The sequence below is a fragment of the Somniosus microcephalus genome, chromosome 17, assembly GCF_052327205.1.
Source record: "Somniosus microcephalus isolate GS21.2 chromosome 17, FLI_Smic_1.0, whole genome shotgun sequence".
Taxonomy (NCBI): domain Eukaryota; kingdom Metazoa; phylum Chordata; class Chondrichthyes; order Squaliformes; family Somniosidae; genus Somniosus; species Somniosus microcephalus.
The window spans coordinates 85,965,166-85,990,502 of record NC_141003.1 but is presented as its reverse complement, the minus strand read 5'-3'; the positions used below and the strand labels follow the sequence as shown (position 1 = coordinate 85,990,502).

The 25,337-nt window shown below is 46.3% G+C and overlaps 1 protein-coding gene across 1 annotated transcript in view; it reads right to left on the bottom strand.

The window, feature by feature from the left end:
- Positions 1-25,337, bottom strand: part of mcm10 (minichromosome maintenance 10 replication initiation factor) — a 109,491-nt gene that overhangs the window by 34,406 nt on the left and 49,748 nt on the right. Inside the window, exons 13-17 of the mRNA XM_086010867.1 lie at positions 17,153-17,279; positions 16,169-16,397; positions 13,830-13,974; positions 6,164-6,331; positions 5,811-5,926 (exon numbers count right to left, since the gene is read on the bottom strand). Of these exons, the coding sequence (XP_085866993.1) occupies positions 5,811-5,926; positions 6,164-6,331; positions 13,830-13,974; positions 16,169-16,397; positions 17,153-17,279 (785 nt within the window). The remainder of the gene's footprint in view (positions 1-5,810; positions 5,927-6,163; positions 6,332-13,829; positions 13,975-16,168; positions 16,398-17,152; positions 17,280-25,337) is intronic.

Below are 25,337 nucleotides of genomic sequence, written 5' to 3'. Positions count from 1 at the left end.
GAGGAGAGAGAGAGAGACGGGGGAAGAGAGAGAGAGAGAGACGGGGAGAGAGAGAGAGACGGGGAGAGAGAGAGAGACGGGGAGAGAGAGAGAGACGGGGAGAGAGAGAGACGGGGAGAGAGAGAGAGACGGGGAGAGAGAGAGAGAGACGGGGAGAGAGACGGGGAGAGAGAGAGAGAGACGGGGAGAGAGAGAGAGAGACGGGGAGAGAGAGAGAGACGGGGGAGAGAGAGAGAGACGGGGAGAGAGAGAGAGACGGGGAGAGAGAGAGAGACGGGGAGAGAGAGAGAGACGGGGAGAGAGAGAGAGACGGGGAGAGAGAGAGAGACGGGGAGAGAGAGAGAGACGGGGAGAGAGAGAGACGGGGAGAGAGAGAGACGGGGAGAGAGAGAGAGACGGGGAGAGAGAGAGAGACGGGGAGAGAGAGAGAGACGGGGAGAGAGAGAGAGAGAGTGGGAGAGAGAGAGAGACGGGGAGAGAGAGAGAGACGGGGGAGAGAGAGAGAGAGACGGGGAGAGAGAGAGAGACGGGGGAGAGAGAGAGAGACGGGGAGAGAGAGAGAGACGGGGAGAGAGAGAGAGACGGGGGAGAGAGAGAGAGACGGGGAGAGAGAGAGAGAGACGGGGAGAGCGAGAGAGACGGGGAGAGAGAGAGAGACGGGGAGAGAGAGAGAGACGGGAGAGAGAGAGAGACGGGGAGAGAGAGAGACGGGGAGAGAGAGAGAGACGGGGAGAGAGAGAGAGACGGGGAGAGAGAGAGAGACGGGGAGAGAGAGAGAGACGGGGAGAGAGAGAGAGACGGGAGAGAGAGAGAGACGGGGAGAGAGAGAGAGACGGGGAGAGAGAGAGACGGGAGAGAGAGAGACGGGGAGAGAGAGAGAGACGGGAGAGAGAGAGAGACGGGGAGAGAGAGAGAGACGGGGAGAGAGAGAGACGGGGAGAGAGAGAGAGAGAGAGGGGGAGAGAGAATGAGAGACGGGGAGAGAGAGAGAGACGGGGAGAGAGAGAGAGACGGGGAGAGGAGAGAGAGACGGGAGAGAGAGAGAGACGGGGAGAGAGAGAGAGACGGGGAGAGAGAGAGAGACGGGGAGAGAGAGAGAGACGGGGAGAGAGAGAGAGACGGGGAGAGAGAGAGAGACGGGGAGAGAGAGAGAGACGGGGAGAGAGAGAGAGACGGGGAGAGAGAGAGAGACGGGGAGAGAGAGAGAGACGGGGAGAGAGAGAGAGACGGGGAGAGAGAGAGAGACGGGGAGAGAGAGAGAGACGGGGAGAGAGAGAGAGACGGGGAGAGAGAGAGAGACGGGGAGAGAGAGAGAGACGGGGAGAGAGAGAGAGACGGGGAGAGAGAGAGAGACGGGGAGAGAGAGAGAGACGGGGAGAGAGAGAGAGACGGGGAGAGAGAGAGACGGGGGAGAGAGAGAGAGAGACGGGGAGAGAGAGAGAGACGGGGAGAGAGAGAGAGACGGGGAGAGAGAGAGAGACGGGGAGAGAGAGAGAGACGGGGAGAGAGAGAGAGACGGGGAGAGAGAGAGACGGGGAGAGAGAGAGAGACGGGGAGAGAGAGAGAGACGGGGAGAGAGAGAGATGGGGAGAGAGAGAGACGGGAGAGAGAGAGACGGGGAGAGAGAGAGAGACGGGAGAGAGAGAGAGACGGGGAGAGAGAGAGAGACGGGGAGAGAGAGAGAGACGGGGAGAGAGAGAGAGACGGGGAGAGAGAGAGAGACGGGGAGAGAGAGAGAGACGGGGAGAGAGAGAGAGACGGGGAGAGAGAGAGAGACGGGGAGAGAGAGAGAGAGACGGGGAGAGAGAGAGAGACGGGAGAGAGAGAGACGGGGAGAGAGAGAGACGGGAGAGAGACGGGAGAGAGAGAGAGAGACGGGGAGAGAGAGAGAGAGAGACGGGGAGAGAGAGAGAGAGACAGGGGAGAGAGAGAGAGAGGGACGGGGGAGAGAGAGAGAGAGAGACGGGGGAGAGAGAGAGAGAGACGGGGAGAGAGAGAGAGAGAGAGAGAGAGAGACGGGGGAGAGATCCCCTGTGTTTCTTACAATAATAGTAAAAAAAATGTTTAACATCCACCAACAGGTCCTCAATTAATAATCTCTTCTAAATCCTGCAGGCAGTTATCGCTCAGGATTACACTGAGCTGGGAGACTAAGGGCTTTCAATTAATTGTGAACAGGTTAGTGGAGCTGGTGTCTGATATGAACACCTCATCACAGGAGCACAGATAGGAAGCATAGTCAAGAAGCGTTTCCCCTAAGAGGGAAAGAATTCTGCTCATTTTTCAACATTCACCGGATTTCAAATATTTTTAAAAAATGGGAGGAAAGCTCTTTCCTGAATCGACACTGATTCTCTGCTTATCCTTTTGCTCTGATGCTCTTTGCAGAAAGAGACAGCGGGGGCGCGGCGCGAGGGGCGGAGGGGGCGCGCGCGAGGGGCGGAGGGGGCGAGCGCGAGGGGGGGCGCGCGCGAGGGGCGGAGGGGGCGCGCGCGAGGGGCGGAGGGGGCGCGCGCGAGGGGCGGAGGGGGCGCGCGCGAGGGGCGGAGGGGGGCGCGCGCGAGGGGCGGAGGGGGAGCGCGCGAGAGACGGAGGGGGGAGAGCGCGAGAGACGGAGGGGGAGAGCGCGAGAGACGGAGGGGGAGAGCGCGAGAGACGGAGGGGGAGAGCGCGAGAGACCGAGGGGGAGGGAGCGAGAGATGGAGGGACAGAGAGCGAGAGACATGGAGAGAAAAAGAGACACAGGGACAGAGAGAGAGAGACAGGGACAGAGAGAGAGAGAGAAGGGTGAGGGTTCAGGCGGGCGCGTGTAGTCTGTTCCTGGGAACTGAGCAGCAGGCGAACTTTGGAACACAGATGAAGGCGCAGCACATGTACAATGGCCGCTAACGGCAACAATTTTTAGGCCAGCGGTGAATTTTTTTTTTATTTGAAAAATTGTTTAAAGCTGGAAAAAAATACAGGAAAGTGATGCTGAATGTCCCGCGGTAAGTTCGAGTTAAAATTTGGCAGGTGTTGTCCCCTTTTGAAAGAGTCTATCAGGGTTATTTAAATCATGTTATGAAAGAGGGGAAATGGTTTGTGCCCCCCGTTTGTACCTCAGAGTCTGTGAGAGACGGAGGAAACAACTTCTCCAAAACGGATCCCAACTCGCCAAGGCTGGGAATAGATAACCTCACCGCCTTCTTAGGAAGTTTAACCACTTTATTCGCTTTTTTATTTGAGCTCCGTTTGGAATTTGAGTTTATTTTATTATTTTTTGTTGTATGTTTAATGACAGCGTTGAAGAGGAAAAGAAAAACTTGGAGCAACTTCTTCTGTCAAAGCTGCAATGAGACTTGAAAGAATGTAAAGATTTTTAATGAACTTTTCACTAAAAAATGAGTGTTAAAAACACCTTTTTCCCCCTCTAAGTTTCGATTATGGAACAAGCAAGCAAAAGTCAATTTTCCCCTCAAATTTCAACCAGGTCTTGAAGTCCAAACGTTTTTAAAGAGGCTCTGAAATGCTTAAAACGTTTTAAAATTGAAATCTCTCAATATTTGATGTTGAGCGATCGACGGAAGTGAGTAGCTTTACACAAACATGCAATCAAGCTGTTGAGGAGGAGGATTTGTAGGAGTTAGATATTTTTTTTTTTTTTTTTTAAAAAGTCAATAAAAAGTAAAAATTTTAGGAAGAGAACCAAAAAAGGGGAAAAACACAAATCATTTTATTTTGTCTGTTGCTCCATAGTCCTAACAAGTCCCAGGAATAATGTAAATATAGATTTCCTCTTAAATGTTTAGTGGAGTGTTAATACTAACAAGAGTTATGTAATGATGTCTAAAAATTGCAGGAAGCTACCTTAGAAGAAACTATTATTTGTTTATTCAGAAAGACACAGAAAATACTTTGATTAAACTGATAATGTACAATTTCGATTTGGTATAAATGTTTGAAATAGGGATTAAAAACAGAGTACTGTACAATGAAGTTTGTTTCCCACTATTTAATTGCAAAGTACCTAAAATAATTCAACACTTCATGATAAGAGCAGGGATTAATACTGTGGGGAATGTTTGAGAGAAAAACATTAGAAGTGAAATTCGTAAATTAACATCTTTACGTCACCATATTAGTAAACATTTCCAAGTCGGTCTGATTGGTTCTCCTGTCCAGGAAGAAAGATGAATGTTTATTTCTGTTAAATTTCCTGGCTTTTTGTTTTTAATTCGGTGTCGCAAATTGTGTTGTGTGTTTTTCTGCACTTGTGAATCAGTGCTGCATTTCTGCCATGTTACATGGGAGGTGTGCTGGTTCAAGAACATTTATTAATGGAAGTGATTGAAGTTGAAAATACGGATACCCGTTCTTGTTCAATTCTTTTTAATGCTGTGAACTAAAGCACTTTTCATTTGTTGGTTGTCTGGTTGCATTGTGATTAATATTCTAATCACTTATGTGGACGTACAGCACGTCAACGCCATAGGAAAACCGCTGCTCCTGCAGCCATTGCTATAGTGACATGAGGGATGGGCTAATACGTTGAAAACTTTAAAATTAATACTACAGTAATTACACGAATAGATATGCCTCTTTCGGCTCACCTTGGGTTTTTGGATTGTTTGTCAATGCATAACCGTGTAACTGAGTGCCGTTTCTGAAGTGTTAATCATTATTCTGCAGTTCTTTCATATCCCAGTCATTCCTGACAAGTTTTTTTTTTATAGCAAGAGTTTGTACATAACGAACTCAAAGCTTTTAATTAGTTCTACCATAAACAAACTTGCAGAATGGGCATGTAAATGACAAATGAATTTCAATATAGATAAATGTGAGGTGGTGCATGTAGGAGGAATAAGAAGGCCACATACTCCTTGGAAAATAAAAGAGACTAAATGGAGTACAGGTGCAAAGGGATCTATGGGTATAGATTCACAAATCATTAAAAGTAGCAACGCAGGTTAAAAAAAGCCATAAAAGTGCAAATAAAGCACTGGGGCTCATTTCTAGAATTCAAAAGCAGAGAAGTTATGTTAAACCTGTATCGAACCGTGTCTGACTGTCTCATGATTTGAGACGGTGGGGTGGTAATATGGCATTAGTGTATATATGTTTTTAAGTGGTTGCTGCAGTTGTTGTAAAAGTTGCCCATGGACAAAAAGGTCGCGCTCAACGGAGTTCATGGCCCGCTCAGTACAAAAAAAAAATTAGAGGGAACATTGCCTACAACCCTCCAAGATATCTACTTTCCTCCAATTCTGGCCTCTTGCGCATCCCTGATTTTAGTCGCTTCACCATTGGCGGCCGTGCCTTCAGCTGCCTGGGCCCTAAGCTCTGGAATTCCCTCCCTAAACCTCTCCGTCTCTCTCTCCTCCTTCAATACGCTCCTTAAAACCGACTCCTTTGACTAAGCTTTTGGTCATCTGCCCTAATATCTCATGTGGCTCGGTGTTAAATTTTGTCTGATAACACTCCTGTGAAGCGCATTGGGACGTTTTACTACATTAAAGGTGCTATATAAATACAAGTTGTTGTTGTTGCTGTACTTCAGTTACTCAGGGAACAGAAATTCCACCATCCCGTGAAGCAGTTAGTCACTTTCAAACCTATTCACTCTAGTTTTCTGTCACAAAGTCTGCAAGATTTTATTTTTTAAGATGTTAAGCTAAATACCAGTGTTATAAAGTGATGCTGCAGTTTATAAACATCTTTGGGTAGGGATAAGCATGACAGAGTGCATTCATTGCGATTACAATTGAAGGTTTCATGATCCTTCACACAAAATGTGCACGAGAAAACTTCACAAATTACAAGCATTCTCTTACAAAGTGCGTCCTCCCTTGTGCTAATACTATTGCTCTCTTCCAATGGACTAACTTGAACTTTAGGTTTGCGAGATAGAAGTACAACAATGTTGACTGACAAACAGTAGGTGGGCACACTGGCAAAGGAGACAGGAAAAAAAATTGCTCTATACGCACATTTTATATCCTGTAAAAAGTCTGAGTTAGGTGGTGTTTCTGTGCCAGATTATAAATGTCTTGGAGCAAAAGCAAATATGATTAAGTCCCCCGCCTCTGTCGAGCGGAACACAGACTACCATTATATGATTAGTCAGGGCAGCTTCAACAGGAAAAACATGGCCTGAACCTTAACCACAACTGGCCTCATTCCATACTGTACAGTGCTGTAGTTAGAGAGGAGAGACAGAGACTGACTGGTCGTACCTCTTGCACTGCGCCAACATGTCTCGATTTTGCATTCAGTATTTTCTGAAACTCTTCCGAGTCCAGGTACTCCATCTGCGCACGGTGCTTCTTTAAAGTTGGTTCATCATTTCCTTCATCTGTAGAAGCAGAATTTATAAAGATTGGACTAAAAGTTTTGCGTACTAAGAATCTTCACATGTAAATATGCAAACAGTTGAATAATTTTCCGTTTTAAAAGCAGTATTATTTGTTCACCACATATATCAAGGTTTACATTATGTGACCAACATATACTGAAGCAGTTTGCCAATAAAAACCCCAGAGGTCTGGAATGGTTTCTGTGATGCAAGGCTGCCAAGGTCAATGGATCAGAGCCGTGAACAACGCTCAATTTCTTTTCAAATATCTTTCTCCATTCCCGATGATTTTGTAACTCAATGGTGTTGCTTGCCACTACACATCCTTGTAGTTAGGAATGCCTTGATTGCGTACTTCTTTGTAGCTAAGGCCAGTTCTTTAATGGGACAGTGGGAGTGTGTAGAGGTCTGTGGCGAGATAGATGGCTTTCTTGCCTGACATTTCAGACCATCAGTCTCAAAGGCCCTTAAAATCCTCACATTCAGCTCTACCTACCCCTCTGCCAGCACCGTCCCCTCCACGATCAACACTACATTGTCTGAATACTTGGCCGACAGCAAATAGGGATGAGCAAAAATGAAACCACCTGTTTGGTGGTTTCTGATTTTAAAAATTCTGCATCGTAGTCTCCCCGCCCCAACCTCCTCGCTCCCATTCCAAACCTGGCTACTTGCTCAAGCTGAACCCGATGCTGCATAACTTTGGTGTCCTGTTTAACCCAGATCGAACCTTCAAACCCCTATCCATCAGAAATACTACTCTTTACAATCTTAGATAGTGTCCGCCTCCACCTTTACCCCACTCCCACTGGAACCCTTATCTGTGCTTTAGTCATCTCAATGCTCTCCTCACCTCCTTCCTACTTGCTCAAAACTCAAATCCTATTTTGCATTAAGTCCTGCTTCCCCATCATCCTTTCCTTGCCAACTTCGACTGGCTTCTCCTTCTTCCCAATGCACACAATTCATCCACATTTACAAATCTTTCCCGCAGCCTCACTCTCTCTCTTTATACCGCTGCAATCTACTCCAGCCTTGCTGCCAGCACATGCCTTCAACTTTTGTGTGTGATTTCCTTTGCATTCCCTATTCCCGAGCTCTCCATTTTTGCTGGCTGTGGCTTCAACCATCTTGGCCCCATGGTCAGGAATGCTTTCCTTACACTCCTCCATCTTTTCCCTCTCTCCCCACCTTCAAAACCTTCCTGAAAATTTACTTTTCACATCTTTGCTCACGTCCAACTCTCCTACTGCAGTTCAGCTTCAGTTACTGGCCGCAGTTTTCTCCAGGTAGGCGGGGGGGGGGGGGGGGGGGGGGGGCCTCCGAGGCGGCGGGAAACCCGGGAGGCCAGGTTTCCTGCAGGCCCTGCCAACTTTAATGGCAGGGCATGATTTGTACGTGAGGCCTCGGATTCCCGCCCGCAGACAGACAGATTGAGAGGCTGGCTGGCTGCGGGTGGGCAGGCCTACAGATGCAGGGAATGAGCGGGGGGGTCGATCCGGGGGCGGGGTCGTGGGGGGGGGGGGGGGGCTAGGGGCGGGGGGCCCAGGGCAAGGGAGGACTGGTATAACGAGGTGTGTCGGGGATCGGCATGGGATTGGAGTCGGCCAGGGATCGGGGGGGGGGGGGGGGGGGGGGGGGTGGTGTGGAGCTCAGCAGGAGTATCAGCTGTGGGGGGGGGGGGGGGGGCAGGGAAAGAGAGAGTGGGGATCAGGGCTAGCCACTGGAGGATTGTGGCCAGCCTCGGCATCATCAGTGGGGTGTGGGGCGGAGAGGGCTTCATGGTGGGGATCAGAGGCCTGGGAAGGCGATCGGAGGCCTCGTGAGGTGTCTTTGATTGCCGGGGGGGGGGGCGGGTTGGGGTTAAGTAGGGACCCTGGATCCAGGAGGTAAGTATAAAGCCACTTACCTCCTGGGTGCAGCAGTCCCCGCCTCAGTTTAACTGCTGGGTTTCACGATTGTGTGAAATCCATCCACATGCAGTTAAATTCAAAATGGAGTTGAAAAAAAGAAGCTTCCAGCCTCATTATAATAGTTAAATTGACGGAGTGGATTGGTCGCCCGCCCACGTTAAAACCGGAAGTGAGCGGGTTGGAGGCGGGATCAGGTCGGGAATCCCATTTTTAACAATTTAACTGCCCCCACGCTCCAAACCCATCCGTTTTGTTAGGGGAAAATTCCGACCACCGTCTCTGTGAAGCACCTCGGAGTATTTTATAATATTAAAGCTGCTAAATAGAGTCAAAGTTATTCCGAATACAGCAACCATTCACTAACCAATTACAGCTGTATTGCTTTAAAAATGCAAGCCATCATCTGAACATTTCTCAATCAGATTGATTAGATACTATTTTTTATCTTGTGCTTTCATAGGAACATAAGAAATAGGAGCAGCAGTAGACCACACGGCCCCTCGAGCCTGCTCTGCCATTCAATAAGATCGTGGCTGATCTTCCATCTCAACTCCACTCTCCCGCCCGATCCCCATATCCCTGGATTCTCCTGGAGTCCAAAACTCCATCCATCTCAGCCTTGAATATACTCAACGACTGAGCCCTCTGGGGTAGAGAATTCCAAAGATTCACAACGCTCCGAGTGAAGAAATTTCTCCTCATCTCTGTCCTAAACGGCCGACCCCTTATCCTGAGACTGTGACCTCTGGTTCTAGACTCTCCAGCCAGGGGAAACAACCTCTCAGCATCTACCCTGTCAATCCCCCTCAGAATCTTATATGTTTCATTTTGGTAAACATCACACATGTTCCACTACAAGATTTTTTTGTCATACATTTTCTCTAGGTTGTGAACATTCACAAAGAACAAATACAAACTAGATACATGCTGTAGCTCACGCCTATCCTCTTATTAAGTATATATACACTAAGATGTGGGACGTGGCCATTGCTATCATTTACACTGCGAAAAAATTCTAAAGGTTAGTTGAGGCAGTAATATATACAGCTGATCTACACTATAATCATACGATTTGGAGGCCAGTTAAATAATGCATTATAACAAATTTCTAGCTTGGGGGAAGTCCTTCCAACAGTATAAGTGTACAGTAGAGTGACGAGATGCAATTTGAAAGCACAGTGCTGCACTTTAATAGAGATAGCCCAAGGATCCGCTCTATTTGTGCTGGAAAAACCCAAGAAATCCAGTTGCTAGGGATACTTTAAAAACTATAATCTCCACCACACAACACACTAGGAAGATGTTTTTCTTTTCAAGTATTTTCAAGAATGAGAGGCGATCTTATTGAAACATAAAAGATTGTGAAGGGGTTGGATCGGGTGGATGCGGGGAGGATGTTCCCGATGATGGGTGAAACTAGAACTAGGGGGTATAGTCTTAGAATAAGGGGCTGCTCTTTCAAAACTGAGATGACGAGGAACTACTTCACTCAGAGGGTGGTAGGTCCATGGAATATGCTGCCCCAAAAAGCTGTAGAAGCTACATCATTACATAAATTTAAAACAGAAATAGACAGTTTCCTAGAAGTAAAAGGAATTAAGGGTTACGGGGAGCGGGGAGGAATTTGGACATGAGTCTAGGTTCGGATCGGACATGGCCCTGTGGGTAGCGGAGCGGGCCCAGGGGCCGTGTAGCCTGATCCTGCTCCTATTTCGTGTGTCTAATTCTGTTAGATTCAGGAGATGGTTCTGTGATAGTAGATTGGCGGTTAGGATCAGATCAGCCATGATCTTATTGACATGGCCGATTGGCCTACTCCTGCTCCTATTTCTTATGTTCTTATTAGCAGGCCAGTTTGGAAGCTACATTTGGAAGAGAGACTCAGAGCACCAGTAAGACAATTCAGATAAAAAGGGTGGATGTCAACAAGCAGTGAAAACGTAAATGTACACTAGCTTACAGGCACAGAATTAACTTTCTTGCACTCAGTTAGTTTGTTTATTTCAGCACCGCTTTCACTGATACAGCGCAGCATTTTGCAGCAGAACTGTTCTGCGATCTTCCAGTGCCGCTACCTACGAGAAGATGAACGAATAACTGGGGGAAAATGGCGTGTCCAGCTTTAGCAAGGGCAGTACGCCACCCGTCTGTGAATATTATACCACTGACCTCTTTAGGAAAAATAGAAGAGGAGAGGAATTGCAATTAGCTGCTTTTGCTTTTATAAAGACTTGTCCTTTGCTGCACTTAGTATTGCCGTAATCTTAAGACAATAAGTACATTCTGAACATCTCTACAATTAGCAGGATGCCGGCAGCCACGGAGCAAGCCCTGTGAAGACCCAGCGACCCTGGAATTGTAAAAACACGTTGAGCTGGTGGCACGGAGATGGGAAAGCACGATGACCCACCAGTGAGAGAGAGAACCCTTAAGTAATACTTACTTCAGTGGTTTTGCCTTCAGTAAGAGTATAGTGGTGTGGATGTGGCTCCGTACTTGAGGTTAGCAGAGTTATACATGTGGCATGCCACTATGGCTTCCCGCAAAACTGATGTGGGATGGACATGGCCAAAAAAAACTAGAAGAGCCTCATTTATTTTCACTTTCTCTAAACCCCCAAAACACGGAATGACTTGAAAACAAAATTAATATTTCTCCTTGCTTCTATTGTTGTCTTTCTGTATTTTAATATTTACCTTTGTCTAACAGATTTTAGACGTACACAATGTAGCTTGATATTTATATGCAGATGCATTTTGTACAAAAATATAAATTTGGTTTGCAGATCCATTTTGTTGATGTGTTGTCTAAAGCCAGAAGCAATGTCTGCAGGTTCATTTTTGTTAACATATAAGATAGTACAGGAAACTTCGCGATATCCGGCACCGACGGGACCGGCGTGATGCCGATCTATGAAAACTTCCGGACAGACCAGCGCTAATGTTGAAGGATACGGAGGTTTTCATCTCCGTATCTGACAACAAACACTGTTGCTTAGCAACAGCTTGTAAACAGTCGGCCCGTACCTTGGAAGCGTCTCTGTAGCTTAGCAACAGCTTCAGCGAGGCTTTCCAGAGACTGACTGTTTAAAAAAATGCTAGGAGAAGAAAAAAAAAGAAAAAAAACCTAACAAAACGGCTGCTGATTTCTGCCGTTAGATCGAGGTTTCCGGACATACAACCTCCGGATAAACCAAAGTTTCCTGTAGCTAGGTCTTTGGTTATTCAAATCACTAAAAAATACACAAGGTTGCCTAGTTTACAGAATCTTTCTCAGTCTTTCAATGAAAAGCATCCTTCACATACAGTAGCAGCGAGTACAAATTTGCAGTGGGTAGAATCACAAGAGTATCATTAACTACAGGAAAGATGTGATGTGCACTAGAGAGGGTACAGAGGAGATTTACAAGGATGTTGCCAGGACTGGAGAATTTTAGCTACGAGGAAAGATTGGATAGGCTGGGGTTGTTTTCTTTGGAACAGAGGAGGCTGAGGGGAGACTTAACTGAGGGGTGTATATAATTATGAAAGCCCTAGATAAGGAAGGACCTATTTCCCTTAGCAGAGGTGTCAATAACCAGGGGGTATAGATTTAAAGTAATTGGTAGAAGGATTAGAGGGGAGTTGAGGAGAACTTTTTTCACCCAGAGGGTGGTGGGGGTCTGGAACTCACTGCCTGAAAGGGGGGTAGAGGCAGAAACCCTCATCACATTAAAAAATTTCTATGATTCTGTGATTAATAGGTTTTTGATGTTGCACAATGAGGCAGCTAATTATAAAGGTGCAATAGTAACACTCCAGAATTTTTGTTTTTAAAAGTATATACGAGATTTCTAGCATGGGCTGAGATGGCTCTCAGATGGAGTTACTAATGTTTTTAAGACATCTCAGGGACCAATAATAATCACAGGGTAATTATTGGTGTCATTTTCTAAAAATCTTTAGCTGACAAGCATGTGGCTGATCGAACTGTTTCGTTTTGACTAACAGTGCTTTGAACTGCTGGCAGGGACAGGGGTTCTGCAGATCACAGTCAACAGAATAATGGCTAGGGAAAGCGATTACATAGAAATTTACAGTACAGAAGGAGGCCATTCGGCCCATCGTGTCTGTGCCGGCCGTAAAAGAGCTCTCCAGCCTAATCCCACTTTCCAGCTCTTGGTCCGTAGCCCTGTGGGTTACGGCACTTCAAGTGCATATCCAAGTACTTTTTAAATGTGATGAGGGTTTCTGCCTCGACCACCCTTTCAGGCAGTGAGTTCCGGACCCCCACCACCCTCTGGGTGAAAACAGTTCTCAACTCCCCATTAATCCTTCTACCAATTACTTTAAATCTATGCCCCCTGGTTATTGACCTCTCTGCCAAGGGAAACAGGTCCTTCCTGTCCACTCTATCTAGACCCCTCATAATTTTATACACTTCAATTAAATCTCCCCTCAGCCTTCTCTGTTCCAAAGAAAACAACCCCGGCCTATCCAATCTTGACGTTATAAAGACTGTACGGCAGTTCTGGTGGAATTGCTTATAATGGCAGGAACTGTGAGGATGCTTTTTCTTGTCATTCCCAGGTCAGTTTTCCCCCACATTGGCAGTTTAATTTAGAGTGCAGGTGTTTGCTCTCTTAGTCTGTTCAATACACAAGGAAGTTTCCAGCTGGCAAAATTCTTGTCCTGGTAATAGCTCATTGGGCCCTGATCACCATATAACTGTTTCTGTAACAACTGTTACTCATTGCTTTCGGCCACAGTTACCGGTATGTGGGAACAGTATGGCTGACAACCTCATCTGGCCTTGGCCCAATGTAACCAACTATTCACTGGTCTCTGGTGACATGACTGTAGCAAGGAACATCTCAATGACAGTGACAATTCTGGGCTGTAAAAAAAAAAAAATCCCTTTAAAAATGCACAAACAGGGTCATAATTTGAATATAAATTGGGAGGGAAAGGTTTAATATTTTCTTCCTATTTACTATAGAGAGATATGTAATATAATAATAAACGAACTAGGCAACATTTATAAAGCACAGACCCTTCATATAGTCAGGCCCAGTAACTCTTGCAAGCCAGTTCCATCAATAATCAAATAGGGAATTCCGGAGAAGCTTCTTTGCCCAGAGAGCAGTGAGAATGTGGAACGCGCTACCACAGGGAGTGGTTGAGCTGAATAGTATAGATGCTTTTAAGGGGAGGCTAGATAAGCACATGAGGGAGATGGGAATAGAGGGTGATAGAGTTAGATGAGGAAAGACGTGAGGAGGCTCGAATGGAGCCTAAACAACGGCATGGACTGGTTGGGCCGAATGGCCTGTTTCTGCACTGTATATCCTGTGTAATTAAACCTGATAATTTCAAGAATGCTTTCTTCTCAAAAAAGACAAAAGCTGGCTTAAAAAAAACACTTTTAAGAAAGAATTGTAAAGTTACTTAGAGTGAAAATCTTTTAGGTTGGGAAAGCATCAGGAGCCTATAAAACAAAGAACTTGGTTTTATTTCTCTTTCTGAACTGGTGACAAATCAAAATCAAAGAAGCTCGCAGCAGGATAGTGCACGGCAGGACCAAGATACTCCTCAGCTGCAACTCACCACGTGGGGAAGAAAGATTCTTCTCTATACGCTCCAGCATCTCCTCCGGCACCTCGCCCGTGTCGGAAAGTTTCCTCTTCACACTGTTGGGGTCCTCCTTTGCCAGAATTGCACCTTTTTTGCGTAGTTTAATAATGGCTGCTCTCTGGAAAATGTCAGATCAGAATCCAGCAATATTCCTCGTTTGTTATAGCCATTATGATGCAATTGAAAATTCAAAACATGATGTGCAGCCAACTGTTTCCACTGGCAGGTCGGTAAGCAAAGGACACAGATCTAAGAACCGGAGATGGGGGGGGGGGAAGAAGAGGCAATTTCTTTTTTAAATAAACACAGTGCGTTATGATGAACTGGAATGCACTGCATGAAAGGGTGGTGGAGGCAGATTCAATAGTAACTTTCAAAATGGAATTGAATATATATTTGAAAAAGAAAAATTTGCAGGGCTATGGGGAAAGGGCGGGTGAATCGGACTAATTGGATAGCCGAATGGCCTCCTTCTATCCTGTATGATTCTAACTCATTTCAAGGCGGGGGGGGGGGTCGGGGGGGGGGGGGGGAAAGAGGGACGGGCTACTGATGCGCTTGCTCAAGTAGGTAAAGACTTGCGATCAATCACAAGCTCACTAGCTTAAATTGAGTGATTGGCCTTCCATTTTCTCTCCTGCTTTCCTGAAGGCATCAATTGGCCTTGGGTATGATTTCATGCTTAAGTGGCCTTACTTCATGTGTCATCAGTCTTTGTGGTGGCAGGGAATCATCACTGTTAACCCCAATCCCATTCTCCCCTTCAGCTGCCTGGGCCCTAATCTCTGGAATTTCCTCCCTAAACCTCTCCGCCTCGCGACCTCTCTCTCCTCCTTTAAGACGCTCCTTAATACCTACCTCTTTGACCAAACTTTTGGTCATCTGCCCATATCGCTCCTTATGTGGCTCGGTGTCAAATTTTGTTTGATAATCGCTCCTGTGAAACGTCTTGGGATGTTTTACTGTGTTAAAGGCGCTACATAAATACAAGTTATTGTTGTTCACACTGTAGCCAGAAAGAGTTATTGGATAGCCATCAGGGGCAGGCTTCCTGGCTGCATTTTCCCATCCAGGGGTTTTGTGGCCAATTACACCTGGCTGAGATCAACTAAATTAAAACTGACCAAAGATTAAACTAGGGCCCCATCCTAGTTTGACTCAGTGCCACATTCATCTAGGGAACCTCCAATTTTCACACATTTTAGTCTGACTGATACTTAACTGAAGTCATACAAATTAGGCTGTGAAAGGAAACATTTTTGGACAGGTGGGGGGGGGGGGGGAAAGAGAGAAAAAGTGGCAGTGTCTCTCTTAAATTGCACCTCCAGTAAACCAGTCATGCGTTAACGATGATGGCGACACAGAGGAATCATAGAATGGTTACAGCACAGAAGGAGGCCATTCGGCCCGTCGAGCCCATGCCGGCTCTCTGCAGGAGCACTTCAGCTAGTCCCACTCCCCTGCCCTTTCCCCGTAGTCCTACAAATTTTTTTCCTTCAGGTACTTATCCAATTCCCTTCTGAAAGCCATGATCGAGTCTGCCTCCACCACCCTTTCAGGCAGTGCATTCCAGATCCTAACCACTCGCTGTGTAAAAAAGCTTTTCCTCATGTCGCCTTCGTTTCTTTTGCCAACCACCTTAAATCTGTGTCCTCTGGTTCGTGACCCTTCTGCCAATGGGAACAGTTTCTCTCTATCTACTCTGTCCAGACCCCTCATGATTTTGAACACCTCGATCAAATCTCCTCTCAACCTTCTCTGCTCCAAGGAGAACAACCCCAGCCTCTCCAGTCTATCCACGTAACTGAAGTCCCTCATCCCTGGAACCATTCTTGTAAATCTTTTCTGCACCCTCTCTAAGGCCTTCGCAGCCTTCCTAAAATGCGGTGCCCAGAATTGGACACTCCAGTTGAGACCGAACCAGTGTTTTATAAAGGTTCGTCATAACAGAGGAGTATGTAATCCAAATTATTTCTGATAAAGAAAAATAGTCCTCACAAAAACAGTAGATGGTAACTAGTCTCTGATCTGCACTGCCAATGAAAAACATCTTCAAATTGTATTCATGCAACTGGCTTGATATTAGATATGCTCAGAGTTTAAAAATTAACATTTTAAGGTCAATTAATTGAATTCAAATCACCATTTTCTAAATTGAAACTAGATTTTAAATGGTCAATCATTTTAAATAAAAAATACATATTTTTCAGAAGTTACTATTACAACAATTTTCAGCAACAAGATTTGCTTACTGAAGTGTGTCAATAGTGGGAGCAATTTACATCTGAATGTAAAAGAATGATAGAATTTACCTTTTTTGAACCTGCATTGTGGCTCAGTTTTGGCGCTGAAGGCGGGGATGTATCGTAAAACAGGATATCCGCCCCTTCAGTAAAGCCGCCGCCCAGTTTAGGTATCTGTGGTGTCGCTACTAATTTCTGCTCCTTGGGAAATTCTGCTCCCACCCTGGGTGATGGGTGAGAGGACAACCCTCCAGCCCCAGCTGTGTGACTGCTGCTTCCGCTTGTACTCTGCATAAACCTGCAGGAAGAAGCTTTGTTATCACAGTAAAACCACCAGCTAGCTGCGTTTGGCACAGTGCAGTTATTAGTTGGCTAAAGTAACAATTCATCACAGTCACAATAAATAATACAAGTGCACTAAAAGTAGCTATTTTGCATCCAAAAATCAGTGCGTTGCTGCTACTGACCTGTACTTCTTGAATTTACCTTGCTTATCATAAGAAACTTAGAAAAATAGGAGTAGGCCATTCGGCCCTTCGAGCCTGCTCTGCCATTCAATATGATCGTGGCTGATCCTCTATCTTAACACCACATTCACACTCTCTCCCCATACCCCTTGATGCCTTTTGTGTCTAGAAATCTATCTATCTCCTCCTTAAATATATTCAGTGACTTGGCCTCCACAGCCTTCTGTGGTAGAGAATTCCACAGGTTCACCACCCTCTGAGTGAAGAAATTTCCCCTCATCTCAGTCCTAAATGTCCTACCCCGTATCCTGAGACTGTGACCCCTCGTTCTAGAGCCACCAGCCAGGGGAAACATCCTCCCTGCGTCCAGTCTGTCTAGCCCTGTCGGAATTTTATACGTTTCAATGAGATTCCCCTCTCATTCTTCTAAACTCTAGTGAATACAGGCCTAGTCGACCCAATCTCTCTTCATAAAGCTCCTACTTTTAATTTCTGATAGAACCGCTTAACCTACAGCAACAATCTAGTTAACAAATAAATGTACAATTTCTATTCCCCTGCCCAACCACTGACACGTCAACATTACCTTTTTTGTAATTCTTCCGCTCTCCTCTTGCGCGTTTCCAACATTTTATGTTTTTGCTGCTTTATTAGCTCAGTGGCAGATATCGACAGGATAGAAGGTCCTGGCTGTGCGTTGTTAACTGGTCCTCCTGAAAAATCAAGCAGTGGTGAATGGTGTTAAGTCCGTGAATGATTGAGACACGGACCAGCTGGAGTGAAAACAAACAAGTCTTTACTGGTGGAAGTCAATAGTGAAAACTAAAACAGAGGCTCTCTAGCGCCTTTTATACAGGGGTGGTCACTGCCGGTACTGCAGTCTGAGACCAGTTATTCTCTTAAAGGTACATACACAACAATTCCTCCCCTTTTAGATAAACAGTACATAACATTCATTTAACAACTAAATGATAACTAATTACAATCACAATTACGGTTGCTAGATACATTGGTTAAGTTTAAGCAATTATAAGTTCAGTCTTTGAGGAGGCTTCCTGATTCTGTCTGGATAACGCCTCTTTGGGGTATCAGGTTCTTCTGGCAATGTTGAGTCGAGATCAATGTCGTTGTTTGGTTCATCTGCTTCCAATATCACCGATTCTGCGGTAGATGCAATTGGTACGTCGATTTCATTGCCAGGTGTATCAGATCGTGGTGTGGAGTTGACGTTTTCCAGTGACTCTAGAATCTGGTCAGCATGGCGTCTTACAATGCTCTCTCCAACGTCCACGGTATACATGAGAGGTCCTTGCCGTGTACAAATCGTTCCTGGCTGCCATTTCTCAGTGCGGTAGTCCCGGGCCAAAACTGGTTGACCTATCTTAAAACTCCTGGTCGGCCTTTCATTCATATTCTGAAACTGCCTGTTCTCCACATCTCTTCGGACGTTTGGCTTAACCAAATCCAAGCGGCATCGTAGTCTTCGATTGAAGAACATCATGGCTGGGGTTTGGTTGGTAACCGCATGTGTCGCATTCCGGTAGGCAAACAAGAAGTTGTCCACCTTGTGTTGTAGGGGTATATCTTCATTACACATTGCCTTGATAGCCTTCTTGAATGTTTGGACAAACCTCTTGGCCAATCCATTAGTGGCTGGATGATATGGGGCAGTTGTGTAGTGCTTAACACCATTGTTCTTTAAGAACCTCCGGAACTCTTCAGACACAAACTGTGGTCCATTGTCAGAGCAAATCTGTTCAGGCAGCCCATTCCTGGCGAATATGGCTCGTAAAACTGTGATAGTTTTTTCCGTGGTGGTTGAGGACATTTTTATTACCTCTGGCCACTTTGAATGTGCATCCACCGCAATTAAAAACATCGAGTCCATGAAGGGACCAGCAAAATCAATGTGCACCCTTTGCCATGGAGATGAGGGCCACTCCCATGGATGCAGAGGAGCTTGTGGTGGGGCGTTTTGGACCTTCTGGCATCCTGCACAGCTCTTGGTCATCTCTTCGATTTCTCTATCGATTCCCGGCCACCACACAAACGCTCTGGCTAAGTTCTTCATTTTTACCCCACCCAGATGACCCTCATGAAGCTCATTGAGCACTCTATCCGTCAACTTAGGTGGAATTACTACTCTGGATCCACACATCAAGGTTCCTCTGCACACTGACAGCTGTTCTCTTCTCGGCGAGAATGCTGGCAGCAGTGGTTCGCCATGTGCTGGCCATCCCTTCACCGTTAAATCATAGACCCGTGATAGTGTCGGGTCATTCCGTGTTTCCTTTTCTATGTTTGCATTCGTCACAGGGAGACATTCGACTATGGTCGAGTGGAATAACTCCATTGGATCCACTGCAAGGTCTTCTTCTTCCACCGTCGGCAACGGTAGGCGTGACAATCCATCAGCATTTCCATGCTGTTTAGTTCCTTTATACTCGATGTCATATTGGTGTGCCCCTAGGAAAAGGGACCATCTCTGCAGCCGTTGCGCTGTCATTATCGGTACGCCCTTCTGAGGGTTGAAAATGGAGACAAGAGGTTGATGATCGGTTAGTAGAGTAAATTTTTGACCGTGCAGGTAGTGATTGAACTTCTTCACCCCCCACACTAGGCTGAGGGCCTCTCTGTCAATCTGAGCGTAGTTACGCTCGGCAGAAGTTAACGAGCGTGACGCAAAAGCTATCGGCCTCTCTAAACCATCAAGGAATTTATGTGACAGTACCGCCCCAATGCCGTAGGGAGACGCATCACACGCCAGTCTGATCGGCAGTGCTGGGTTGTAGTGAGCCAATACTTCCCTTGAAGTGATTAAGTCCTTACTCTTCTGAAAAGCACGCTTACAATCATCGCTCCATTTCCATGCTACCCCCGTTCGTAGCAGGGCGTTCAGTGGGTGCAAAATTGTTGACAAATTCGGCAAAAACTTATGATAGTAATTCACCAACCCGAGGAATGACCTCAGTTGCGACACATTTTCAGGCGCTGGGGCCTTAACAACCGCTTCAATTTTGTCAGGGGACTTATGTAACCCCTCTTCATCAATCACGTGGCCACAATACGATATCTGTTTCTTAAAAAATTCCCACTTGGGGCGGTTGGCTCGCAGCCCATGTTCCCGTAGTCTAGTGAGCACCTGTTCTAGGTTGTTAAGGTGTTCACTGTCATCTTCACCTGTCACAAGGATATCGTCCAAGTAACACTGAGTCCCTGGAATCCCTTGCAGGACTTGTTCCATCGCTCTTTGCCATATCGCCGGAGCCGATGCTACTCCGAATACCAATCGATGATACTGGTAAAAGACCTTTGTGAGTGTTTATCGTGAGATACTTCCTAGAGGACTCTTCAACCTCCATCTGCAAATATGCTTGTGCTAGGTCAATTTTTGTAAAACGCTTCCCTCCAGACAGTGAGGCGAAGATGTCTTCTATCCTTGGAAGAGGAAATTGTACTGTGTGAAGGACAGGGTTCACCGTCACCTTGAAATCCCCACAGATGCGAATCTTCCTTGGCTCTCCGGACTTATTGCTTAACGTTTTCTTCATGACAGGAACGATGGGTGTCGCCCACTCGCTCCAGTCGACCTTAGACAACACGCCCGCCTTCTCCAGCTCTGCCTCGACGGCTGGGCAAATTGCATACGGTACCGGTCTTGCTTTGAAAAACTTGGGAACTGCATTCTCTTCTATTTTTATCGAGGCGGTTACGCCTTTAAGCGTGCCCAGTTCTTGTTGAAATACCTCTTTGGCGTTAGCTAAGATTGTTGACAATCGTCCAGGAGTGACGTCTTCATCTTTTTTACCGTCCACCGTCATTGCATGAATGGAATGCCAATCTAAGTTTATCTTCCTGATCCATTCCCGTCCCAATAACGGTGGTCCACCATTTGGCAGTATGTAGAGATACAATTTCCGTATTTTCTTGCCATTGTATTCGACAGGCACCCTTATTTTTCCTCTGGGGTATACTTTTTGCCCCGTATACGTCGTCAAGACGATGGATGTCTCTCTCAAGGGTATGTGTGAGAATAGCCGCTCGTAGTCTCGTCGATTCATGACGGTTAGCGCTGATTCTGTATCCAATTCCATTTTAACTTGGGACCCTGCTATCGTGAGGGTGACCCAAATGGTTCGGTGATCCTCTTTTGCGATTACATTGTGAAGTTTGAGACAGCTTAGTCTCCTGTTCCCGGATTCACTATCGCTCATCTGGTCTTCGGAACTACTGTCCGTCATCTTTTGTACTTTCTTGTACGGTTCCTTAGTAGCCTTTTTGTTGTCGCTGGTCTTCTTCCCAGACCTGCAAACTCGTGCAATGTGTCCAATCTTCCCGCATTGTCTGCATATTTTGTCTTTGGACCAGCAGTCCTTCTGGTCATGGTTAGTTCTGCCGCAGCGATAACATTTTGCAAATCCCCGTGTCATTTCGTGGGTGCCGTATTCCTGTGGTTTTTGTTGAATTTCTGCAGCTCCCCTGGCTGCTGCTTCATACGATACTGCCACGCTGAAAGCCTTATCTAGCGTCAGCTCTTTTTCTGAGAGTAACTTCTTCTGTGTTCCTTCACTCAGGAGTCCACAGACAAATTTGTCCCGTAGGGTATCTGCCAGTCCTGCTCCGAACTGGCAGTGCTTTGATAGCTTGCGTAGTTCCGTAAGATACTCAGCATTGCTCTCATCTTTGTGTTGAGTTCTCCTGTGGAATTTAAATCTTTCTGCTATCAACAGCGGTGCAGGGTTTAAGTGTTCCTGTAGGACAGCAACAATTTCGTTAAAACTCTTCGCCTTCGGTTTGGCTGGAGTAATCAGGTCCCGCAATAGGCCGTACGTTCTAGCGCCCATTAAGTTTAGCAATATCGATGCCTTTTTTCCCTCCGCTATTTCGTTTGCCTCGAAATATACCTCGACTCTTTCCACATACGTGGTCCAGTCCTCTAATGTATTATCAAAAGCAGTGATACAGCCAGTCTTCGGCATCTTGCAAATCTAAAATGGCGCCTCCCGCGCTTTGCCTTCTTCCCCGATTTAACAAAATGGCGCCTCCCGCGCTTTGCCTTCTTCCCCGCTGTTGTTAGCGCTGCGTTGCACGGTTTCTTGCGCGTTAAATATTGATTATTTTTCTTTTATTATTTTCCCGTCGTGGAGCGGACCCTCTGGGACACTTCCCTCCCTCTTCTTAGGTCCGAACGCTGCCCGGCTTCGAAGCACCGGCCGCGCCCTGTGTGCTCCACCCTCTCTCTCTCTCTTTGCTTCCCGACTCGCTGCCCGGCCCCGTTGAAAAGCCACCCGATCGAGCTTCAGCCCGCCGCAGCCCAGGAAGGATCAGAGCACTACCTGCCACCAGCCCGATTAGCTGGGAAACCACAGACCGAGGAACCCAGCCTGGCTCTGAACAGTCTCTCCTGCAAGTTTTCAACCCGATGATTGACGGTCGACGCCCGTTTCCCGAGTTTCTTTGGGCTCTATTTTTTTTTTCTCTTTCTTCTGGCTCCGACCTTCAACAACGTCGTCTGAGGTGCTGCCGAGTTGCAGGTAAGTTCGTTTCTTATTCGTCGCCAGTGTTAAGTCTGTGAATGATTGAGACACGGACCAGCAGGAGTGAAAACAAACAAGTCTTTACTGGTGGAAGTCAATAGTGAAAACTAACAAACAGAGGCTCTCCAGCGCCTTTTATACAGGGGTGGTCACTGCCGGTACTGCAGTCTGAGACCAGTTATTCTCTTAAAGGTACATACACAACAAATGGCAACATGCCCAATGGATCTGAGCCAATGGTATAAAGCATTCTGAATCTAACAGTGCAAAATTATCTCCCATTGGTATAAACACATTTATTAAATGTATATATTTTAATAAAATGCACAGATCATACCATTACCAAAACTCTGCTGCCCGTGTGCTAACTCGCAGCAAGTCCCGTTCACCCATCACCCCTGTGCTCGCTGACCTATATTGACATCCGGTTGAGCAACGCCTCGACTTTAAAATTCTCATCCTTGTGTTCAAATCCCTCCACGGCCTCACCCCTCCCTATCTCTGTAATCTCCTCCAGCCCCACAACCCTCTTGAGATATCTGTACTCCGCCAATTCTGGAGTCTTGCGCATCCCTGATTTTAATCGCTCCACCATTGGTGGCCGTGCCTTCAGCTGCTGAGGCCCTAAGCTCTGGAATTCCCTCCCTAAGCCTCTCTTTCCTCCTTTAAAACTCTCCTTAAAACCTACCTCTTTGACCAAGCTTTTGGTCATTTGCCCTAATATCTCATGTGGCTCGGTGTCAAATTTTGTTTGATAACGCTCCTGAAAAGCGCCTTGGGACATCTTGATATGTTAAAGGCGCTATAGAAATATGAATGCAGGTTTTTGTTGTTATAGAAGGCAGTTGGATTCATTCTCACTCTGGGGCCATTTGGGGCCCGCCTTACCCCTCAACCCGTGGTGTTTGGCAGACTTATTGCTGCACATCCCTTTGGGCCTCCATTCATGGCCCGTCTGGCTGTGGGATGTTGACTAAGCTGGGATTTGCTGCCGCTTCTTTTCCTTTGGTTGCTCTTCAGCAAAGAAAAGCTTTCCCAGCTTCTACACAGCAAGTACAAGAGTGAAATAGAGCCACTGGTCCTACAGTTTTATTTTCCTTCTTCCTTTCACTTCCAAGAGAAAGTGCTGGTTGCAAATGTGGCCCTTGAGAATCACTTAGTAATACTGTTACTGTATTAGGGAACAAACACAGAGGTCCAGAAAATGCACACTGCCAGACTTCTGTAAAACTAGATTAGACTTTGATAAATAAAAGTTATGATCACAGTATGCATTGATTTGAATCCAGATTTTATATAAATCCGGAGGCATTTGCCATAAAATAGTAGGTCAATTATAATTGGTTACAATGGATAGGTAAATTCCTCTAAGCTAAATAATGGGATGATCGCAGCCATCATCTTCGGCTCCTGCCACAAACGCTGTCCCCTTCCCACTGACTCTATCTCTCTCCCTGGTCACTGTTTCATGCAGAACCAGACTGTTTCGACCCCGAGCTCAGTTTCCGACCCCACATCCTCATTGATGTAATAAAGACTCACTACACACTTGGTTGAACATAAAGCAAGGCTTTAATCGACTTGTAACAAAACATGGAGGTCTAGTTAGTAGTCACTAGCTTCCTGTTTCCAGACTGTCTCTGGCCAAGTTGGGCCCACGCCCGAGTATTTATACTCCTCGAACGGTGCCGTCCAGTAGTACTTCCTGAGTTACTTCTTGTAGAAGTTGCAATTTATGACACTCTCCATCACAGGATCACCTACTTCCACCCCTGTAACATTGTCTGCATCCAGCATTACCTCTGCCCATTTGCTGCTGAAACTCTCATTCATGTCTTTGTCCCCTGCAGACTGGATTACTCCAATGCTCTCCTAGTCAGCCTCCTATCCTCCACCATTCATAAACTTCAGCTCATCACAATGGTGCTACCTGTATCCTGTCCTGTACCAAGTCCTGCTTGCTCATCAACCCCGTCCTCATTGGCTTACACTGGCTCCTGGGCCCCAACACGTCAAACTTAAAAAACTCTCATCCGTGTGTTTAAACACAGCCCTAGAGGAGTATAGAAAGTGCAGGGGGGTACTTAAAAAAGAAATTAGGAGAGCGAAGAGGGGGCATGAAAAAACACTGGCGGGCAAAATAAAGGAAAATCCCAAGGTGTTTTATAAGTATATTAAGGGCAAGAGGATAACCAGGGAAAGTGTAGGGCCCATTAGGGACCAAAGTGGCAATCTGTGTGTAGAGCCGGAAGATGTAGGTGAGGTTTTAAATTAATATTTTGCATCTCTGTTCACTATGGAGAAGGACGATGTAGGCATAGATCAGGCAGGGGGATTGTGATATGCTTGAACAAATTAGCATCGAGAGGGAGGAGGTACTAGCGGTTTTAGCAGGCTTAAAAGTGGATAAATCCCCAGGCCCAACGAGATGTATCCCAGGCTGCTGTGTGAGGCAAGGGAGGAGATTGTAGGGGCTCTGACACAAATTTTCAGAACCTCTCTAGCCACAGGGGAGGTGCCAGAGGACTGGAGGGCAGCTAACATAGTACCATTATTCAAGAAGGGTAGTAGGGATAAACCAGGGAATTACAGGCCAGTGAGCCTAACATCAGTGGTAGGGAAATTATTGGAAAAAATTCTGAGGGACAGAATTAGTCTCCACTTGGAGAGGCGAGGATTAAAGCAAGAATAGTCAGCATGGCTTTGTCAGGGGGAGATCATGTCTAACCAATTTGATTGAACTTTGAGGGGGTGACTGGGTGTGTGGATGAGGATAGTGCAGTTGATGTAGTCTACATGGACTTCAGTAAGGCTTTTAACAAAGTCCCACATGGGAGACTGGTCAAGAAGGTAAGAGCCCATGGGATCCAGGGCAATTTGGCACATTGGATCCAAAACTGGCTTAGTGGCAGGAGGCAGAGGGTGATGGTCGAAGGTTGTTCTTGTGACTGGAAGCCTGTGTCCAGTGGTGTACCGCAGGGATCGGTGCTGGGTCCCTTGCTGTTTGTAGTGTACATTAATGATTTAGATATGAATGTAGGAGGTATGATCAGTAAGTTTGCAGATGACACGAAAATTGGTGGAGTGGTAAATAGTGAGGAGGGAAGCCTCAGGCTACAGGACGATATAGACGGGTTGGTCAGATGGGCAGAACAGTGGCAAATGGAATTTAACCCTGAAAAGTGTGAGGTGATGTATTTTGGAGGACTAACAAGGCAAGGGAATACACAATGA